Genomic DNA, 21,946 nt, shown 5'->3' with positions numbered 1-21,946 from the left:
TTCCCTTCCTATTTATTATCTTAATTCAATGTTAGACAAATATAACAAACAAAATGCAAAAAATAAACAAAATCATATGTAATTTGAACGAACCTATTTTGTGTAAACTTGAAATTTCGGCGTATAGTGACGCTTGCGGCCTGGCACTTTCAACTTAAATTTCAGCCTTATAAAATCATTTTGACAAATTATTTATGAAAAGATAACTAGGGCCTTGCATTTATAATTGATTCATTGGAAACTTGGTAAGTTTTTACAACTTTATCGCTAAATTATCGGTTATTTTCATACTGATGTATGTTTTCAATTTTCAAGATGGCGGCGACTTTTCATCGGAAAAGGTACAGCTTTGTATAAATTTACAAATCAAAATGTGGGACATTCTCATCCATCAGAGGTTTGTCAAACTCTCGAGTTCCACGGGGAACCATGGTAGACCTCTGGTAGCGAGAATGGATGCGGGAGTGAAGACATCGGTCGATTTTTATGGCTTTGGTATCATAAATGTTTTGTACTAAAAAATATTCGTACCCAAGAAATTTGTACCCAAAAAATTGGAAAAAAATTGTTAGTGTCAGCTGGTAAAATTAGGGTCGGTCGGTTTCCCTGAACCACACAATTTTTTTATTTTGGCCAGAAGACCAAACAACACATGTATGTCAAATTTATATTGATGATGGCCATATTTGATCCTAGGGGAATAATTTGAACAATCTTGGTAGAGGACCACTAGATAATTCTACATACCAAATATCAAAGCCTAGACTGGCTCCCGTCCCTATGTTTGTTCTTATTTATATTTATATAAGTTTATTCATTAAGAGGGAAGTAACTCCAGCAGGTTGTTTCTACACTGACATTTTTTATTGCCCCTGGCTCCGAACATAGGTTATGGTTCAGCCATCAGATAAAATGTGCTATTTTAGAGGCTTAAGATTTTCTTATTTTGCTTGCAGTATTTATATAAACAAGAAACGCGGCAATGCCACGAAACCAGGTTTTCAACACTTTTCATAAGAATAAACAAGAGTGCCAGAATGTCACAATATACGCCCGTCACAGCAAATTTCTTTACTCTAGCACCTGTATTTGCAGATGTAATTTTAATTTTGTGGTAGTTTAGTAATCATTGTAATTCTTTTGTTTTTCTAAGTCCACAAAAAAACTCCTTACCAGGTAGAGATACCTTAAAATGCACCTAAAATTAGAAAGTAACAACTATGTTGTACCACAGAAAAGTGGTCTTGGTTTTTCCCTACGGTCAATTATAAAAAAGTTACAATATACTGTATTTTGGTGTGTATAGGTCGCGGTAATGTACAGTCCGCATCTAATTTTTGCTCTGGAAATGGTCGGAAAATTTAACTTCTAGCGTATTAGTCGCAGTTAAATTTCGGATTTTTTCCCCAGCAATATTTAATATTTACCGGCAAAAAAGTTAGGCTGTGACTAAATACAGAGTTGGTGCGCCCGTGATATATTACAGACTCCGGTATATACCGGATTAACTAAATTTGAACAAAAATACCTTAAATGTATATATTTTGTAACCATGGTGATTCTAACCCTAACCTTTAGTCAGTATATTATGCACATTATACACTAAATGCGTGCGGACATGCAAAAAAATGAGTATTTTTGCCATGCGTTCCATTTGATAATAATTCCGCGCAAGCGCAGAACGGCTGCACCAACTCTGCAATGAGAAACATTCAAAAAGTTATGGCGGTGGCCATATTGATGCCGCGGACTGAATTATTATCAGAACCTGATTGGTGGAAATCGGACTGTGTTATTTTCGTTCCCAACCGTTTCGTACCAACAGTAGTATCGGTAACAGACTACATCAAAGAAAAGCGGCTTTTTGACACTAATTGGCAGCAGACGTCTGTTATCATGCAAGTTTAAGTGTGAATTGTTTGCACAGCAATTATAACACCTTTCCGTGTCATGTAATTAACCGCGTTCTTTTGATTCTGAGTAAAAAGATTAACAAAATATCTGTTTTTGGATTTTTTTCTTTTATTTAAAAATCAAAAGTAAAAAATAATCATTCAAGCTTTTTAATACACTAAGAGATTGGTCAAAATACACCTCAAAATTGGATGTAACATGCATATTGTACTACAGAAAAGTGGTCTCGATTTTTCCCTACGTCTATTAATGAAAAAGTTACAATATAAGCTATTTATAGTAACAACAAAGGGAAGTAGTTCTAAAGAAGGGAACTGCGCAAGACACTTCGTCTCATGATGGTGTATAATTGTGCCAAGTTACATCAAAATCCCTCTATGCATGAAGAAGATATGCTCCGGACAAAGTTTTCATTCTTGTATCCTTTGACCTCTAAGTGTGACCTTGACCTTAGACCTAGGGACCTGGTTCTTGTGCATGACACTCCGTCTCATGATGGTGAACAATTGTGCCAACTTTCATCAAAATCCCTCCATGCATGTAGAAGATATGCTAACCCTAACCCTAACCTAACCCTAACCCTATTTTTAGTAACAATGACCTTGACCTTGATCCCAGAAACCCCAAAATCAATCCCAAGCTACAACTTTATATAAGTTTTCTATACACCAAGTTTCATCATGATAGCTCATTCCTAAGTTAAGTTATTGACCGGAAACCATTTTTCTATTTTAAGTAACAGTGACCTTGACCTTGACCCCAGAAACCCCAAAATCAATCCCAGCCTTTGTCTTGATATAAGCTACATACATACCAAGTTTTATTCAAATATCTTTACCGAAACAAAAGTTATTGACCGGAAACCCTTTTTCTATTTTAAGTAACAGTGACCTTGACCTTGACCCCAGAAACCCCAAAATCAATCCCAGCCTTTGTCTTGATATAAGCTACATACATACCAAGTTTTATTCAAATATCTTTACCGAAACAAAAGTTATTGACCGGAAACCCTTTTTCTATTTTAAGTAACAGTGACCTTGACCTTGACCGCAGAAACCCCAAAATCAATCCCAGCCTTTGTCTTGATATAAGCTACATATATACCAAGTTTTATTCAAATATCTTTACCAAAACAAAAGTTATTGACCGGAAACACCAGTTTGACGCCGCCGCCGCTGCCGCCGCCCGCCCGCCCGACCGACATCTACCCCAATCTAATAACTCAGGTTTTCGTTGAAAACCTGGTTAAAAAATAACCATGCAGCCAGGCTAATCAAAACCCTATGACCTGTGGTTTTGGACAAGAAGATTTTTAAAGTTTTTCCTTTCGGTTGCCATGGCAACCAGAGTTCTGTATGAAATTCAATTCTTTGAAATTTTTTTTGAAGAAGACTATCTAAGGAACATCCCTGTGAAGTTTCATCAAAATTAGCCTGGTGGTGTAGGAGGAGATGTTGTTTAAAGGAGTTTGGCCAGACAGACATTGGATGGACGCCGGACGGTGAGCAATCACAATAGCTCACGCCTAGCATTTTGTGCTTAGGTGAGCTAAAAACTTGAGAGAAGACCTTAAAAGGGTGCTATAGACCGTGTCTGGTCTATGAAAAAAAGTAGTTTTAAGGTTTTTCTATTTTTAGCTCCAACAGCGCCTGAAAGGGGCATTGGAACAAAGCTGAGAGATGACTAATATCAAGTCTGATGAAGATACATCCAGTGGTTCATGAGAAAAAGTCATTTAAAGGTCTTCCTATTTTAGCTCTGGTAGCTCCTAAGATGGGCCAAGCTGAGTTGATGATGTATATCAAGTTTCATTTCAACTAGATGGAAACAATTTAGATGAGTACTTTATGTAGTTGCCATTGCTCAAATCCAAGAAAAGGGCCATAACTCAAGAAAATCAAAAGTACTGAAAGTACAGAAAGGCTGGCTACAACAAAACACCAGATGAAATCTGTGCGGGAAAGATGTTTGCAAAATCTTAGATATTATGGGTTTTCCATATCAAACTAAGGCGAGCATAGGGTATTGATGTGATTAACCATCTTGATTAATTTGTGATGGTAGTGTAAGGATATTACAGACTACAGATGGTGAAAAAATACATTGTGTTTGCTTCACTGGGGATAACATAATTAGTGAGACAAACAGTTCACTTGGGAATCTGAAACCACAAAAATTTATATCTTACAAAAATGTCAGGTTCCGAGAACGTAATCCAATCAAACCACATAGGATAATGAACGAATTTTATAGTTTATTCGAGAAACGTAGCTTATCAAATGTAAACCATGGTTTACGGTCGATATATTAGGATTAAAAAATCAACCATGAATTTCGGGTGTGAACCTGTGTTTACGAATCTTGAACCCCTGTATAACAACATGAGCCTAATTCTATGATCTTTAACCATAGTTTACAGACGTGACATGTATGGAAATCGTCCAATAATTACATGAAACCAGGTTCACAGTCGAAAAACTAGGATTAACGATAGATAAACTAGGGTTTTCAAACTTAAAAAGCATGTTAACCTATTCTATTTATTTTTTATTTTGTTTAACGTCGCACCGACACAATTTTAGGTCATATGGCGACTTTCCAGCTTTAATGGTGGAGGAAGACCCCATGCGCCCCTCAGTGCACTATTTCATCACGAGCGGGCACCTGGGTAGAACCACCGACCTTCCGTAAGCCAGCTGGATGGCTTCCTCACGTGAAGAATTCTACGCCCCAAATGAGGTTTCGAACCCACATCGATGAGGGGCAAATAGTTTGAAGTCAACGACTCTAACCACTCGGCCACGGAGGCCCCGTTAACCTATTCTTTCGAGCGAAAACAAAGGATAACGTCGTAAATCATAGTTCACACTCTTAAATATAAGTCCACGTTTGTAAACCTAAGTTAAAGTTCATTCGAGAAACCTAGTTTATCGAACGTAAACATGGGTTCAAGAGCATAAACTATGGTTTACGCCTGTTGTCCTATGTTTTCGCTCGAAAATATACATTAGTATTCGATAATCCTAGTTTTTCGACCAAGAATGTAATTATTGGATTATTGGATTGCCACGAACCATTGTTTACGGGCGTGAACCTATGTTTATGACAATGAACTTGAGTTTACGAGATGAACTATACTTTATGATCGTGAACCTACGTTTATGTTCAGTAAAATTGGTTTCTCAAAAAAAACGTGAACCTATGTTTACGGTCGTAAACCCATTTTCACGGTCATAAACTTAAGTTCTCGATTGTTAACATGTTCACGTTCTTAAACTATGGTTTACACTCGTGAACCCTGTACTACGCCCGTAAACATAGGTTCACACTCGTGAACTTAGATTAACGACCGAAATTCATAATTCATAAAAAACTAGTTTAAACCTGGGTTCACGGGCGTAAGCTATGTCGTACAAAAGCTGAAATCTTTCATTTGATTAGCCATTTCTTGCTGTTTAAAATGAATTTAACCTGAAGGGTGAATGTTTAGACATCTTTGAAAATACTTTGTTACATTTTGTAAAAGTTCATGATTTTGCATTTATTCTTTACTTTACAAAGTTTGGTAGAAATGTAGGTAGGTTTTACTTCTGCCCTATGGTTCTTTTTGAATGCAGAGAGCAAGGCTATAATTCTTAAGAGCTGGAGCTTAATTTCTGTCCAATTAAAGTCTCTTACTTGAGGCTCGCAAGAAAAATTGTTATCAACAATTTTATTTTGTGTTTTACAATTGTTACGCAATACTTTGAGGTTTCATTTAGTACAATGACTTCTCTGCAATTGTTTTGCGCAATGGCTATCACTTTGAAATTTGTCTCTGTTTCAGCTGGAGGAAAAAACATAATTTATACAAGATTAACAAATAAAAAAACAATCAAACAACAACGACACGGCAGAAGACATTTAAAGATGCAACACAGTGCGAAACAATGTTAAATTCAGGACTGTATCGATTAATGCATTTGTTAAACATTACCGTTACGGGTCCACTATCTTAATATAACCTGAAATACAGCTGAAAACCTGTGTTTAAACAAAAATCGCTTACATCTACGCCCCCCACCCTTTAAACAAAATGGTAACAAAAGTTGACAAAGCATTTTTTACAATTTATCTTTCAGCATTTGCAGAATGTTTCTAAAATGAATAGCAAAAAAATAAAAATAAAATATATATATATGTATATATATAAAAGTTCAATTTGTAAGGAATAAACAGCAGCAGACTTCTATATATATACAGTGTTTCCACTGTGCACAATTTTTTTTCCGCCACTTAAATTTTTTAAAGAAAAAGGTGCGCGCGGCAGAGGATCAATAATGTCAAAAAAAAAATAGAATTAATATAATATCACTCAATTAGTTCAGTTTTTTAAATTTATTTTCTACATTCCACAAATAACTCAACAAGCAGATGCATACACATTAACATTGATTTATCATGTAATGATAAGTAGTCAGTTCAAAATTATATACCATTTTTTTTAAATCTCTTTTTCATTTCATACTTTAACTATGCAATTTGCTCTTGAACCAGTCTATACTAATATCATGTTGAGTCAAAAATAGGTTTTAATCTTAATTCTCAACCATTTTCAAAACAAATCTATAAAACTATCCCTATAATTTATTATATAGTTTGCCAATTTAATGGTCATTTTTCACTACTAAGATGTTTCTAAAACATGAACATTTAGCTCTTTAATTTCTAACTTTTTATTTCAAAATTTATATAAGGTCATCTATCCAAAACAGCGTGTTTTATTTTATATTATGACTTTTGAAAAGCTTTTCAAAAAGGCTTAAATTTCATTATATATATCTCTAAATTTCTTTAACTTTTCATACACAAAATGTATAGCGAAAATACCACCTAAAGGTACAAGTAGCTCTTTATTTTGATGCCCTTTAACGGGGCCGTGTATCAATGCTTTACGTGTATCAATGCTTTACGTTGGGCACGTAAAAGAACCAAACGAACTGCTTTAGTTCATTTGTATCACAATTCTTCGAGTGAAATTTTACGAACGCGCTGAAATACACGACTGAAATTTACAAGCGCGTATATTTATTTAACAGTAATATTTTACGATCCCACAAATTTATCTATAATATCTTCGACTTTTTCATTATTATCGATTACTTCGGCGAATTGGCTTGATATTAAAAATAACTTGCGTTTTAATATTAAGAAAATGGGTGGGGCTTTAGACAAAGTGCTCAGCAAATATTTCGTTTCATTTGCTTTCGTAATAGTAGGCGGGTCTGAATTTGGCAAATCAGATTGACTAATAATCGTTTTTATGTGGAGGAACACTCACGTGACTCCGCCAAGTTTTAAATTATGCCCAGAGGTGTAATTCGGTATCGACACGGTGTAATGTCTTCGTGTATTGCTAAATATCAGATTATCCCTGACACGCTGCGTATAATTATTGATTGGTGATAGTCGGCACATTTCTATTGTACTATAACGTTGTTTCCGGTAGTAAAACAGATGTTTATTTTACACAAATGTAAAATTGTTAACTGTGGAATTTTTTTTTCGCCAATTAAATTTTTTTTTCACCAAAAAAGGCATTGGCGAATAGCAGCAGAAACCCTGTATATATATATATATATATATATATATATATATATATATATATATATATATATATATATATATATATATATATAGCATGTACGCTCTTAAGGTACACAACTCGTAGAAAGTGGTCATTTGTTTCTTCTCACGTTACTGTGGCAATTTCACGCAACGATTACGTCCCGTAGTACCTATAGCAAATTAACTGAAAGAATAGATTCTTATAACTTTAGCCCTAAATATAAGACCTGACATAACTCATATCACTATAAGTTCATTTTAACTGATATTTCATATTTCTTATTTTCCATGTTATGTCAGGTCGTCGAATAATACGCAGTATAACTCATATCGACAATGGTTTCTCGGAACCAGCGTTTGTTTAATTAGCTATTTAAAGACTGGGGTCATAATCTATAACGAAACGGTCAACAGTGTTACTAAGAGTTATGAAAAAGTTCCATTCATACAGACATTTCATTCATAGGGACGAATTAATTTACCATCATTATGTAATATTTTCTAATATTACCTTTCAAGTATTTACCGTTAGAAAATAAAACATTATTTTAACATGTTAAAGCAAATAGATTTATTGAAACAGGTAAGTTTAACAATCTTTATACAACTCTATGGCAAAACTGATAAATGTGGCGAACTATTTGAATTGCGCATGAAATTATATTTTGTGTTGTCAGTCTCAGCACCTTTGAACTTCTGTTGAACTTTGTGGATTCTCGATTTATGGTTATAATAGTCTGGCAAATAAATCGCCAGCCTAACCAGTGGCACAGTGGCGTAGTGATAAGTTCTCCGACTTACACGCATGTTACCATGGGTTCGATTTCAATTCAGACTGTTTTCATTAATTCGATATAATGACATTTTATCGATACTGTTATTAATCTTACAACATTTTATCAAATATATGTAACACTCATGGTAATAACTTGTATGTAGAAGAATGTCAAATACTTGTGTATTTCTTTCAATATATGAAAAATAAATCACGATAAAGTGTGACAATTTTCCTGCATTCTAAGTTTACAGATGAAATATAAAAAGAATGATAATGAAAATGGTCAAAGAGGTGTCTCAAACTCACAGTCCTGAGATCTGTAGCTGAAGGTTTTGTCAGCACAACTATATCTGCATGTACGACCTGGCGGTAAAGAAATGTTTATGTTTTATTTGGTTTTCAATATTTATATTTTTTATTTAAGTTTTGGGGGCACCGAAAATTTATTTACTGAAGCATACGGAATATTCTTCAGTGTTAGTTCAATAGTTTCGGACAATACTAAATAATCCTCAATAGACAAAATAATAATAATTAGTTAGGTTATTCAATCGGGGGAAAACCAAGCCACCAGTCAAGAGTCAATTGAGGTGGAGATCCCCTGATAATAGTCATAACAATTAATCAGGCATCACCTTTAAATTAGACTTAATAGTTATGTTAGCTACAGGCTTATTCCCAGGTGTATAGTTTTGCTGTGTAGGAATTCAAAATGTATTTGTATAATGTCTGAAATATCCAAACTTATCCCTCAATTAATAAGTTCCAAAAGTCTGATTTTAATGATGCTATAGAAATCACTTTCACCTTTTACAATCATGAAATCTATGGCCTGGCCTGGCCTGGCCCGATAAAAAATTGGACACATCGGGTCTGGCCCAGGCCAGGCCAGGCCAGGCCAGATTTTAGAACATGCCATTTCTTTTCACGTTACTGTGGCAATTCCACGCAACAATTACCTCCCATAGTACCTATAGCAAATGATCTGAAAGAATAGATTCTTATTATAAACTTTAGCCCTAATATAAAACCTGACATAACTCATATCACTATAAATTCATTTTAATTGATATTTCATATTTCTTATTTTCCATGTTATGTCAGGTCCTCGAATAATGCACAGTATAACTCATATCCACAATTGTTTCTTGGAACCAGCGTTTGTTTAATTAGCTATTTACAGACCGGATCATAATCCATTACGAAACGGTCAACAGTGTAGAGTTACGAAAAAGTTCCATTCATACAGACATTTCATTCATAGGGACGAATTAATTTACCATCATTATGTAATATTTTCTAATATTATCTTTCAAGTATTTACCGTTAGAAAAATAAAACATTATTATAACATGTTAAAGCAAATAGATTTATTGAAACAGGTAAGTTTAACAATCTTTATACAACTCTATGGCAAAACTGATAAATGTGGCGAACTATTTGAATTGCGCATGAAATTATATTTTGTGTTGTCAGTCTCAGCACCTTCGAACTTCTGTTGAACTTTGTGGAATCTCGATTTATGGTTATAATAGCCTGGCGAATAAATTGCCAGCCTAAAAATCATAAGTTGGAAGTTCTAACAATACATGTATGTGCACATCAAATTTATTTTGATGACGTTAAGTTTCATCAAGTTTTAAGTTATATCAAGTTTTCTTTCTTGTTAGAAGTCCCAATTCATGTCCACTTCATGCTGATGATGTATACCCAGTTTCATTCAGTTGGATAAAAACTGTACAAGTGGAATACACGAAATGAAGTGTGACTGACAGCTGGACAGTTCAAACACTAAATGACTCTCAGGTATTCAACACCAGGGTCATTAAAAGTAAATCCCCTTAAATCTACTGGTGTTTGCTGAGAATAATAATTATATAACTCACATAATTAGAGCTTCCCATTCAAAAAAGTTCTCCTCATTTGCTGGTCCAGCTATTATTCCTTCTGGTGGGTTCAGTGTAAGTTCTTAAAATACAGAAAAAGCTACAATTGATCACTTGATAACTGGAACTACTTGATTATTTTAAAATCTAGCTTCAATAAACAATTTACTTGAATTTTCTTTGGTAATTTCAATAATAACTAAGCTACTTTTGAGAAAAGCACATGTCTCCCACAACAGTTGCCTAATCATCTAAACACTAAGTCAGTGTTTTTATACTGTTTAGTCACAACAAATATACCTTTGAAGAGTAAAATGCCTGATTTTCAGTAATTCAAGGGCCTAATTCCAAAGTGTCTTAACCGATTTGGCTAGTTATCAAACTTGGCCAAGGTCTTATTTGCAAATACATTTTGTTCAAAATTGGTGAAGATCGGATACGAAATGTTTGACTTAGAGTGCAGACAAGATGAATGGTTTTTGGTGCATGTTTGAGAATGAACACTTCAGCATTTTTATGCATCTAGGTGATTCATAAATTATTGTCAAGGGCCATAATTCCAGAGTGTTTTGGCCGATTTAGCTAGTTATCGAACTTGGCTGAGGTCTTATGGTCAAACACATTTTGTTTAAGTTTGGTGAAAATCGGATGAGAAATGTTCGACTTAGAGTGCGGACAAGATGAATGGTTTTTGGTGCATGTTTGAGAATGAAGTCTTCAGCATATTTATGCATCTAGGTGATTCATAAATTATTGTCAAGGGCCATAATTCCGAAGTGTCTTCGCCGATTTAACTAGTTATCGAAATTGGTTGAGGTCTTATGGTCAAACACATTTTGTTTAAGTTTGGTGAAAATCGGATGAGAAATGTTCGACTTAGAGTGCGGACAAGCTTTGTGACAGACACACAGACAGACTGGAGTAAATCAATATGTCTCCCACACCACTGTGTGGTGGGAGACATAATAATCATAATAACAACAATATTAATATATTTCATTGATAGCTCTAGTTATTAATATTATTGTTATTATGATTATTATGTCTCCCAACACACAGTGGTGTGGGAGACATAATAATCATAATAACAACAATATTAATAAATAGAGCTATCAATGAAGGTGATGAATGTGCCCCCCCCCCCCCCACCCACCACAGGGGCATAGGGACGATTTGAGCATTGGGGCGGCAAAGGGGGTGGGTTTGGGAGTGGGTGTCCCTCTCCTATGAACGGGGTCCGGGGTGGCCCGGGAAAAAGTTTGCATATAGCTAGAGTAAATAGTGCAATCTGGCGACTTCTTAGACTGCTCAGTATCTGTTGAACATACTCGTTTTCTTTTGAGTTTTCACTCCTAATTACAGTTTACTATGTTTAAATACTGTAATGGCGTTAGGATGTCCATTCCAAAAATAAGCAATGGGGGGCAAATGTCCTATCTGCCATTTCAACTGGGGGGCAAATGTCCAACAGTTCATTTTTTCATTGGGGCGGCGAATGTCCTGGGGGGCAAATGTCCTACAATCTAGATATGGACAATGTTTTGCCAGGGTAAAACCAGTAATGTCTAAGAAGGGGATCGAGCACAAGATCCTGACTTAAAGGGGTAATCTAATCCTTATAGCATTTTAGTCATTAAATGGCATTATAAAGGTAAAACGCAATTCATTGTTTTCTTTGAACCATTGAGGGTTGAATGAACTGACTTCAGGGTTCTTTTTACCAAATGATCGATTTGGAAATGCAAAATTGCGAGGGTGATTGGCCTTTTATATTTTTATGTTGAAGCTGTAATACTTTTTAATTTAACTAGATCTGTAAAATCTATGAGGATTGTTCTACATTTATGCGTTGAATTTAATCATTATGATGCCTTTGATTTTCAAACAATATGTTTAAGTGTCAAAAATATTTAATATGATATATTTTATGTAAAGACATCTAAAGATCCCGATTTGCTTTTGTGTTTTACTCAAGATACTTTCTTTTGTCGGCAGAATTTGAGACACAACATTAATTGCAAGTTTGGCAGTAAGCAATTAAATACGATTAACTTTCATTAATTCATGTATTGCCTATAATCCGAGTCTGCGGGGCGTGAAAATACAGCGACCTTGGTCGTTGCAGATTATCGATTTTGTGCAATACCCTGTCACCAAGGTGATCTAGCAAGGTGTCAGCGATATGAGGAAATTCTGTGTACATATCAGTCGCCGATGCACTTCATGATAAATGGAAGACTGCTGTATTTATTTTCAGTTATATTTTCTAGCCTTTTCAAAAATTTACGAGTTTGGCATTTCGCCTCTCCTCGAAATATTGGGGCGGCAGGCGCCGCTCCTGCCGCCCCAGCTCCTACGCCCTTGCACCACCCCGGGCACATGCACTGACACAGTACATTGCAATTTGACGCACACAAGATTGGACTGTATGTATATAGACTTTATGTAGATATATAGACTTTATGTTTATAGTATAGTAACTAAAACAAAGTCCCATAACTCTGCAGAATATTTTTTCTGAAAGAACCTAACATGCATCATGAACAAGTAAGGTTGGTACTTGTCACTTGTGTGATGTTTCATTAAATTGTGTGCAATGGTTCCGGAGATTAGGTGAGCACAAGATTGCATATGCAGACAGCAAAGTTACAAAGCACAAAGTCCCATAACTCTGCAAAATATTTATGTAAAAGAAGCTTACATGCACCATGCACAACTAGGGTTGGTACTGATTACTTGTGTGAAGTTTCATTAAATTGTGTGCAAGGGTTCGAGAGATTAGGTGCGCACAACATTGCATAATTATGCAGACTCTATGTATATAGTACATAAACAAAAAACAAAGTCCCATAACTCTGCAGAATTTTTTATGAAAGAACCTAACATGCCCCATGTACAACTAGGGTTTCTGGGTTACTGCTGATCACTTGTGTGAAGTTTCATTCAATTGTGTGCATGGGTTCACAAGATTAGGTGCACACAAGATTGCATGTACAGACTCTATGTATATAGTATAGTAACAAAAAAACAAAGTCCCATAACACTATAATTTTTTTTCATGCCCTATGCACAACTTGGGTTGGTACTGATCACTTGTGTGAAGTTTAATTAAAATGTGTCAAGGGGATGAGGAGAGTTGGTACACACAAGATTGTGTCTACAGACAGACGACCAGACAGACAACTTGAAACCATATACCCCCCACCACAACTTCATTGTGCTGGGGGTACAACAAGCAAAATTGATCAATTGGTATCCCCAGGAAAAGGACGTCACAGACATTCAAGGTCTATGAAAATTAAAGGACAATAGCTCTGGTATTTTCAGTTTCAATTTTTACTGAGAACTTCTTGAATCGCAAATTCCAGTGCCTGGACTAAACACCTGTTTCGCATACTTGTATAGAGTGGTACAGGTCAAAGCGAATCAACTGAAATAGCAATATCTATCCTGCCACCAGTTTCAACTGACTATCGATGAGACTGAACATCAGAAAAAATAATAATCTTTTTTTTCATGTCCGCTAAATGTTTTTCTCTGAGTAATATTCTGGTCATTAGGTAAGATCCTTTTTCTCATGAGTTTTATAAAATTTGTGCATGTCAGTAGTGCTTTTCATCCTCCCATACCAGAAGCTTTTTGTTTTGCTTTTTTTCCTGCTGTATTAGACATACCTGTCTAGTTTCCAAAATATGAAAGAGTGAGATATGTGTGATGGGAGATGGGGTGTTAGGGGGATCCATTTTTCCACTGCAAGGCCGACTGATTTTACAGACTGACATTTACTGTATAGCTGTGGAAGGCATTATATATAATCAAAGAGCCATTTGCGCACAACTAGTTGGGCTAGGGGATACCCCCCCCCCCCCCCCCCCCCCCCCCCCGCAAGAATTTTTTTTAAAATATACATGAAAATATCCATTCTGGTGCTTTCTGAGACCATTAATATGAATTTCAGGTCCACCCTTTTTTTGCCTTGCTTTAACACATCCTACATGGACTTTTTTGTTTAATTTTATTTCATGATACATGTGACATTTTGTACATGTGTGGCCACTGCATTTATATTATATAAATAAATAGATAAATAAATATTCTACTATTATCATTATATATTTTTCTATAGCACTGTGGTTGGCATCCACCTCCGTGATATAAAAATGTATCTAAGAACTTAAAATGTTTTATATAAACAATATATAAATATGATAACGGTGTAAAAGCTACATATTCTCAGGGTTCTCCCCAGGATTTTGTAATAGCCGGGCTCTGTGGAATTATAGCCGGGTACACTTTTCAGGGTTTATCGCGATAAACATATTCATTAAAGTAAACTGAGGTGATAAATTATAAGAATGATATGAAACAGCTTCTGAAACTGTAACATGTTATATTAACATATTTATCAAAGGTAGCTTAAGTAAATAAATCAAGAAGAAATCAATGCAAGAAACATTATTTAATATTTTCAACTTAATTTTCTTTGAAGTTGGGTTTAAAAGAAAATAGGCATTGTGATTTTTTTTCCTGCATTAATCAAGTGAATACAGAAACAGAGCAGTTTTGAGAGGAAATAATGTTGATCTATTTGGTCCTTACAGACTGTCAAACACAATATATCTTTTAAACCTACCAATAATCCTGTGTTTCGTGTTTTAGTTGAACTTGCAGCTCATTTGATGAAAGAATATTTGAAGTAAAAGTAATTTAATCTAATTATTGATGTTTTCTACCTTCTCTGACACTATGTATTGACTTATCCAAATTTGTGGCATCCAAAATACCCTGCAGTTTCAGGTACGATTTTTTCCCAATTTTCGCCAATAGCAGTTGCAATTTTGCAAGTTTTGCGGGCAGTTTTTATTGAAATAGCCTAGCTAATATGAAATAAGGCAAAGCTTCAAAGCGAGCTCAAAAAAATCGGATTTAAATAAAAAATTATACATCATTTATTTGTCACAAAGAAACTATTCACTACTCAAAAGAACTCGCAAGAACCTATTCACTTGAAAAAAAGTCTACATTTAGTGTCACCATACCTGTAACAGTAAATATCATACGTTGCAAAATTCATGGGAAGCTGGTGTCCCGGTGACGTCATTACCGCGTTCCCGTGGCTTTCTGCTTATTAGTGACTTTTTTCCACTTACTAGCTGATGCTTGATCTTTTAAATGAAAATATTTTTTTTCAAACTGGAAATCTTTCTTGCATTATTGTCGAGTCATGAATAATTTTTAGCAACAGAATGAAGTTCTGTATTAACTGCGGAAAGAAGTATTTCCTGTGAGCACCTGTCCGCTAGGGTGCGCTTTTTAAGATTTTCCGACAAAACTTTTCAAATCCATCACCATGTTTGAAAGTATACTTGAGTTACAGTAAGGCTAGATTATCGAGCTCGCTAATATGAAATAAGGCAAAGCCTCAAAGTGAGCTCAAAAATCGGATTTAGCTAAAAATATTATGCATCATTTATTTGTTACAAAGAAACTATTCACTACTCAAAAGAATTCACGAGCACCTATTCACTTGAAAAAAAGTCTACATCTAGTGTCACCATACATGTAACAATGAATATCATATGTTGCAAAATTTATGGGAAGCCGGTGTCACGGTGATGTCATTACAATGTTCCTGTGGCTTTCTGCTTATTAATGACATTTTTTCCATTTTCTGGCCAATGCTTGATCTTTTAAATGAAAATAACATTTTTTTTTCAAACAACTGGAAATCTTTCTTGCATTATTGTTGAGTGATGAATAATTTTTAGCAACTGAATGAAGTTCTGTATTCACTGCGGAAGGAAGTATTTCCTGTGAGCACCTGTCCGCTAGAGTGCGCTTTTTAGTAACTTCCGACAAAACTTTTCAAATCCATCACCAAGTGTGAAAGTATACTTGCGTTACTGTAAAGCTGCTATACGAGCTTGCTATTACTTGCTGGATATGGAAAATACAATATTAACGGTTCGGCATGTTCTACCAGGTTACGTCTTATTTGGCTGCAACTGAACAGATTCATCAATTTCTGCCGGCCAGTTTCGTTTTAAATTATGCCAAAACTGATTACATGCAATATCAAAATTTGTTTGATATATACAAGTATTTGAACCCGATGTATTCAAACTAAAAATAAAATGCGGTTTGCAAAAAAAAAACTTGTGCACGAAAACGTAAGTACAATTTGACAGTTGGCGGTAAAATAAGCCGATTGTTTATAGTAACACTGTCCTTGACGGCATTCCGCAACTATAACATTATCGATTTTGCCTCCGGGCATGATCAAAATAGGTAATTATCGGCTGGTTATGTTTACAGGTGATAAAATGTATACATGAAAATTTATATATTGAAATTTTATAGCTGGGCAATAAGATATTTAAAGTGCCCGGCTGAAAGGGCCTGGGGAGGACCCTGTATTCTACAATTGATTTGGAACGTACTTTCAGTCAAGGTCAAGTGCGTGAATGTTTCTAATACTTTTCCTACAAAGCAACGTCCATGAATAGCATATTTAGTAACCAGTCAGTCAATATCGATGATTTACGTAATTGGCTCATAGTCATAAGGAAATTAATGCATCAATTTGATTGGTACAATCTCTCTCGGGAAGCTAACTGGCCAGAACCAGTTTCGGCAGGTCTGTCACATGTAATCAGTATACTGAAAATGGCACTTGACATGTGATTCCAGCAACAGACTTGACAGGCATGCACTTTTTGCACAAGACAAATTTTGTAATGACTTATTGCAGAAATTCGCAACATGTATTAAAACTGAAACTGCATAGATCTCCGTTCTGTGTGATTGTCTTTCGTCTCATAAACCATTTGGATGGGATAATAACTGTTTTATATTTGATATTGACATATAACATATTATTATTGGTTTTATAGCTATTTCTAGCTATATATAGCTAGATTTAGCTATACAGCTATTTTGTGGCTTTTCTTAGACCCATGGACCTGTAGTTCTGGCTTCCATAACTCAACTGACGCTATTTTTATATTCATTAAGAGGCCTGTACTGGTTCTTCCCAGGAAAGACGGCTTCGCTTGTGTCGATGCTATACACCGGGCACGTTAAAGAACCAGACTGTCTATTCGAAAAGAGCTAGGCTAAGTTAGCCAGACACGTCTGTATCTGAAAAGTTCTCTCTGTCTGTTCTGGGGGCTTTATCTCACTCTGTCCCTCTGGTCAGATTGCTCTGTGTCTGTACTAGTGGAGGATGATTTCGCGCCCTGTGTGGCTGCAGTATATGTAAAGCGCCTTTGAACGTGTTTACCATGAAAAGGGCACTATATAAATCTGGTATAATAATAATAATAAAATATAAAGCTTCAGCACTGTTGCTTTTGTGACTAGCCTTAAACTCATTTGGCTTTAATATCAATATGATTTATTTTATGATCTGATATTTTATAGTTGTCATCCCTCTAAGCCTCACCCTTATCAGGGGTCTAGCTAGGTCCAATTTTTTGGGAGAAGTCACTTCTCCCTCAAGCAGATTTAGGGAGAAGTGGGGAGACTTTAGGGAGAAGTGGGAAGACTTTTCCTATCGTAATGATGTCGAGTGATTCGAAAGGTGGCTGTAATTTTCTTGTTTCTTGATAAAAAGTATTGATGTGACCATTCATTTTCTTAGTTAGATCATTTCCCATACAGTGGTTATTGTTTCGTTAAAAAATTCTGAAAAAAATCGTTTTCAAAATTCAAGCCGATTCTGTAAATGTAACCCGCCAAATTTTGGTTATATCTTGTATGAAGTATTTATTATTAACACCGAGTCATTCACCGAGGAATGTCAAAATCTCACTCGAATGAAACTGAAAGTAAACTGTGTAATCTAGAAATACATATTCAAATAAATTCATCGATGGAAGTCAATTTAAACATAGTTAATACATTACATGTCGTTCTTTTATCATAGATAACAAATAATTGTGTACCAAATTCCAATTAATCGCATGGTTAATCAGCAGTTTTTTTTTAAAAAAAAACTTTGCTTTTTGCACTCGAACATGTTGACAATTAAAAACGAAGTGTCAAAGACGTAAACGTGAAGCTAATTGGCTGAACACAATCAACGAGGTGTATCGGATAATTTGATTCGCTTTCACACTTCTCGGGAAAATCTCGCAAGTACCTGAAGTAGGAGGAGCTTAAATTATGCTACCGGCGTGTGTTTGTGTATTCGGCACTCGTTATGACACCGTACAAATTGTCAACAGTCTGGGTAGCACTAATTAGCGAGTGCGGAAATCAAAGAAAATCGGGCGCCTTGCATTTCACTTTGAGGTTAGATTTGAGCGAAGTTTGAAGTTCTAGAGCGCCTATTTCGCTCAAGTCGCCCACTCGCGAGAGCCCTGCTTATCTGCATTTTACTGTTACGAAAACAAAGACATGGGGATTTCCTAACAGAAATATGCAGAATAAGTTTGGACGTAACGGAGACAGTGACAGTCAAGAGTTAACACGCTGTCACGAAACGTCCTATTTTCTGGACTACTTTTGTGACGTAATTTAAAGGTAAAAGTCTATCGATTTAAAAAATAGCGAAGGGGCAATTTGATCTGCAAACAGTAGGAACTTATTTTCAAATAGTGTTGCATGGTTTATTTTAAGTCAATTAAAAGAAAATTGGATAAAATATATTAAATTAAAAGGCAAGTCTGTGGCATTTGATCTGATGAAATTATAGCGTGACAGAATTCTGGCACAGTGACACTCAGTCTTCGTCGTAACTGGGTTGCCCGAAGCCCGGGACAAGTAAATCCTGTTTTGGGCAAACCAAAGTTTCCAGGTGATTGCCCGAACAGACAAGTGCATTTTTCCGAAATTTAAATCTCTTAATTTTCACAATAATTACAAAAAGTATTTCACAAATCCGAAATGAACATCCAAAAAACTCGCTTTCGTGTATTTACGTATGAATTGGTGACCTAACAGCATTTTGCATTCTCCACATTTTTTATTAGCCTAGATCCTTAGTAAATACTGGGTCTTTGCGAAATAAATCTAAAATACTTCGGGCTGCCAAAACCAACAAAAAGGAAAAAATAAAACAGTAGATTATATGTAACTAACAGGGATCGATACTAACAGTGGTCTGATGACCCGGGGACAGTGTATTTTCAGGTGGACCAGTGAATCCTGAATGTTGAATGGGCGTGCGAGCCTCTTCAATCCGCAGTGTAAAAATTTGGCTCAAAGTTTTTTCAACCAGTGCTAGCCCTATGAAGACAGGCCGGTTTTCATTAAGGGCCGAGGGCCTATTGGCCCTTCCCCTACTACAGTGGTATGAAGTCCCAGCTACTTTTCCTGAAAGTGGGGACCGAATTTTCTGGGGACCACTGAATTTCAAAAGCGAGTGGGTGTCAAACCCTGGATACATAAGGTAAAAAGAAACAACATTAGCAGAAACGAGAAAGATCGTTCAAAACAATGTGGCAAACTGATATACCATGGCTGAAATAGAACGAGCAAGCCCAAAACTTACAAACTGATTTTTGTTGTTTTTTCTTTAGGAAGTGTCTAGGGGTACGGATCCGTACCTCTAGAATCTGATTCTAGAGGTACAGATCCGTACCTCTAGACAAGCCTGTTAGGGGTTTTCTAGGGGTACGGACCTCCTATTTTCTAGAGATTAAGGGTCATGTACATTTCAAATTTTGTTGAAAATGAAATAACAAATAACAATTCATCAGAATTCACCTTAAACTTGGATCTAAATGGTTTACAGATTACAACGTTCACCGGATTTGTTACATTTTCTTTCGAAACGTAAATAACCGAGGAACACCGAATAAATCATAAGGATTCGAACTGGCAGAAAAAAAGATATTAAGATTAAACAAAAAAAGTTAAATATCTAGGGAAAAAGCTATTTTTAATGATAATTAACCCTTAGGGTATTTATGTTTTCCACACATTTGGTAGCCGTTACGAGATACAAGGGACGTTTTCACAAACAGTTTCTTTTACTTAATGTCGGTTAATTGATTATTAAACAATCAGTTCCATGCCGATTACATTATATCTTGTGCATATTATTATGCTTAATTTATTCCGCTGAATTTCAAATAGAATTCATTTAAGGGTTACAAGCACTCGCTATCTGTTATCAATAGTTTATTTTACAACAAACTTATCGGCACGTAACAGTGTATTCATTTGGAGTTCCTCGGTTATTTAGGTTTTGAAAGAGAAGGTAAACAATCGGGTGAACGCTGGTATCTGTAAACCATTTGGATCCAAGTTTTGAGTGAACACTGGTTAAGTCTTATTTTTTATGTCATTTTCAACAAAAATTAAGATATATATAACCCTACATATCTAGAAAAAGGAGGTCCGTACCCCAAGAAAACCCCTAACAGGCTTGTCTAGAGGTACGGATCCGTACCTCTAGAATCAGATTCTAGAGGTACGGATCCGTACCCCTAGACACTTCCTTTTCTTTAAAAATGCACCATATAAAGGAACTGATTTCGGGCAAGTAAAAATGTTTTCGGGCAAGTGGTTTTCTTGTCCTAAAGCCCAGTAAATAAATGGCTAGTGCTGAAAAAAAATTAAGGCGAAGACAGTGCCCCTTGACACTTCCTAAATTTAAAGTGAGAGTCATACGTTTATATTCTGCCATAAGACGTTTCAGTGCTGATCCAGCCATTATCGCTTTTTTAATTCAGCCAAGTGTTTTTTAGAAAAAAGAAGAAAACGTCATTTTGACAAGTTTACATCGTTGACCGGAAGATCATGGCGAAGCTGACGCCAACGTTAATGAACTGTGTTGTTGTCATCTACATGTCGATCAGTTATTTGTTTACTTTAGGCACTGGCACTAGATATTTAGCTTTGAGTTGCCTATTTTCATAAATATATGTCTTATTTTTCAGTTTATAAAGAAATATCGAAGAAATGGTGCCTTCTTAAATATTACGTCCCATCCTCTGTTCTTATATTAAGGTAGTTCTGCACGTTAGGATCGAAATTTAATCTACAATGTAGAATTTGATTAAACTCTGATTTTTCAAAACTTCCGAATATAATAAAAAAATTCAGCAAATAAAAAAGATAGGGTCGTGTGCTTGATTTTTTGCTAGACTGATTTGAAATATTTCGATCTCACGCAATTTTTCATAATGGGAGAAAGCAATTTTCATAACATTTTCGCGAATAGAAATTTTTCTACAATGTAGATTTTAATGGAACTTCTCACAGTCGTAAATAAAAAAAATGGTCTATATTATGGTGAAACAAAATGTATAGGTCCGTTTGCTTATTTTTGAGATATCTGGCTATGATTAATGTGAACCGCCTATTTCAAGCTAATTTTAAGACATTATTTTGAATTATTTAACGTGTAAGATGTTTTAATATCATATTTTAACTTATAAAGATAGTAACAGTGCCATTTTAATACATTTACTCACGGGTTGCCCTTAACTCATAAACTGAATTTCGTTTCCGTACGCCGAATCCAGGCATCATTCTGCGTTTTCCGAATGACGTTACGCCATCACTTCCGGTTTATCAAACGTGCAGAATTACCTTAAGGTTAGAGACCATCAATTGTTTTCCCATAGACTTACATTGTAACATTATGGCGTGTACGGCCTTCCATACATCGAAACATGTATATCTAATTACAAGTTTTTCAAGAACTATCTTAGTTCTACCAAAATATCGGAAGAAAAACATATGAATAGTGTTACTTTATTTAAGTAATTTTCGTGTGAATGAGATGACCCCCTGTTTACATCATTGA

The 21,946-nt window shown here is 35.4% G+C and overlaps 1 protein-coding gene across 1 annotated transcript in view; it reads right to left on the bottom strand.

The window, feature by feature from the left end:
* The window catches only part of LOC123538458 (ubiquitin-conjugating enzyme E2 G2), a 45,430-nt gene extending 24,466 nt beyond the window's left edge, over nt 1–20,964 (bottom strand). The window contains exons 1-2 of the mRNA XM_045322576.2: nt 20,806–20,964; nt 10,186–10,267 (exon numbers count right to left, since the gene is read on the bottom strand). Coding sequence (XP_045178511.1) covers nt 10,186–10,267; nt 20,806–20,848 — 125 coding nt within the window. The 5' untranslated portion in view covers nt 20,849–20,964. The remainder of the gene's footprint in view (nt 1–10,185; nt 10,268–20,805) is intronic.
* Nucleotides 20,965–21,946: the final 982 nt, after the last annotated feature.

The sequence above is a fragment of the Mercenaria mercenaria genome, chromosome 18, assembly GCF_021730395.1.
Source record: "Mercenaria mercenaria strain notata chromosome 18, MADL_Memer_1, whole genome shotgun sequence".
Classification (NCBI taxonomy): domain Eukaryota; kingdom Metazoa; phylum Mollusca; class Bivalvia; order Venerida; family Veneridae; genus Mercenaria; species Mercenaria mercenaria.
Note: the sequence above shows the minus strand (reverse complement) of the source record. Positions and strands in the feature narration are given on the sequence as shown.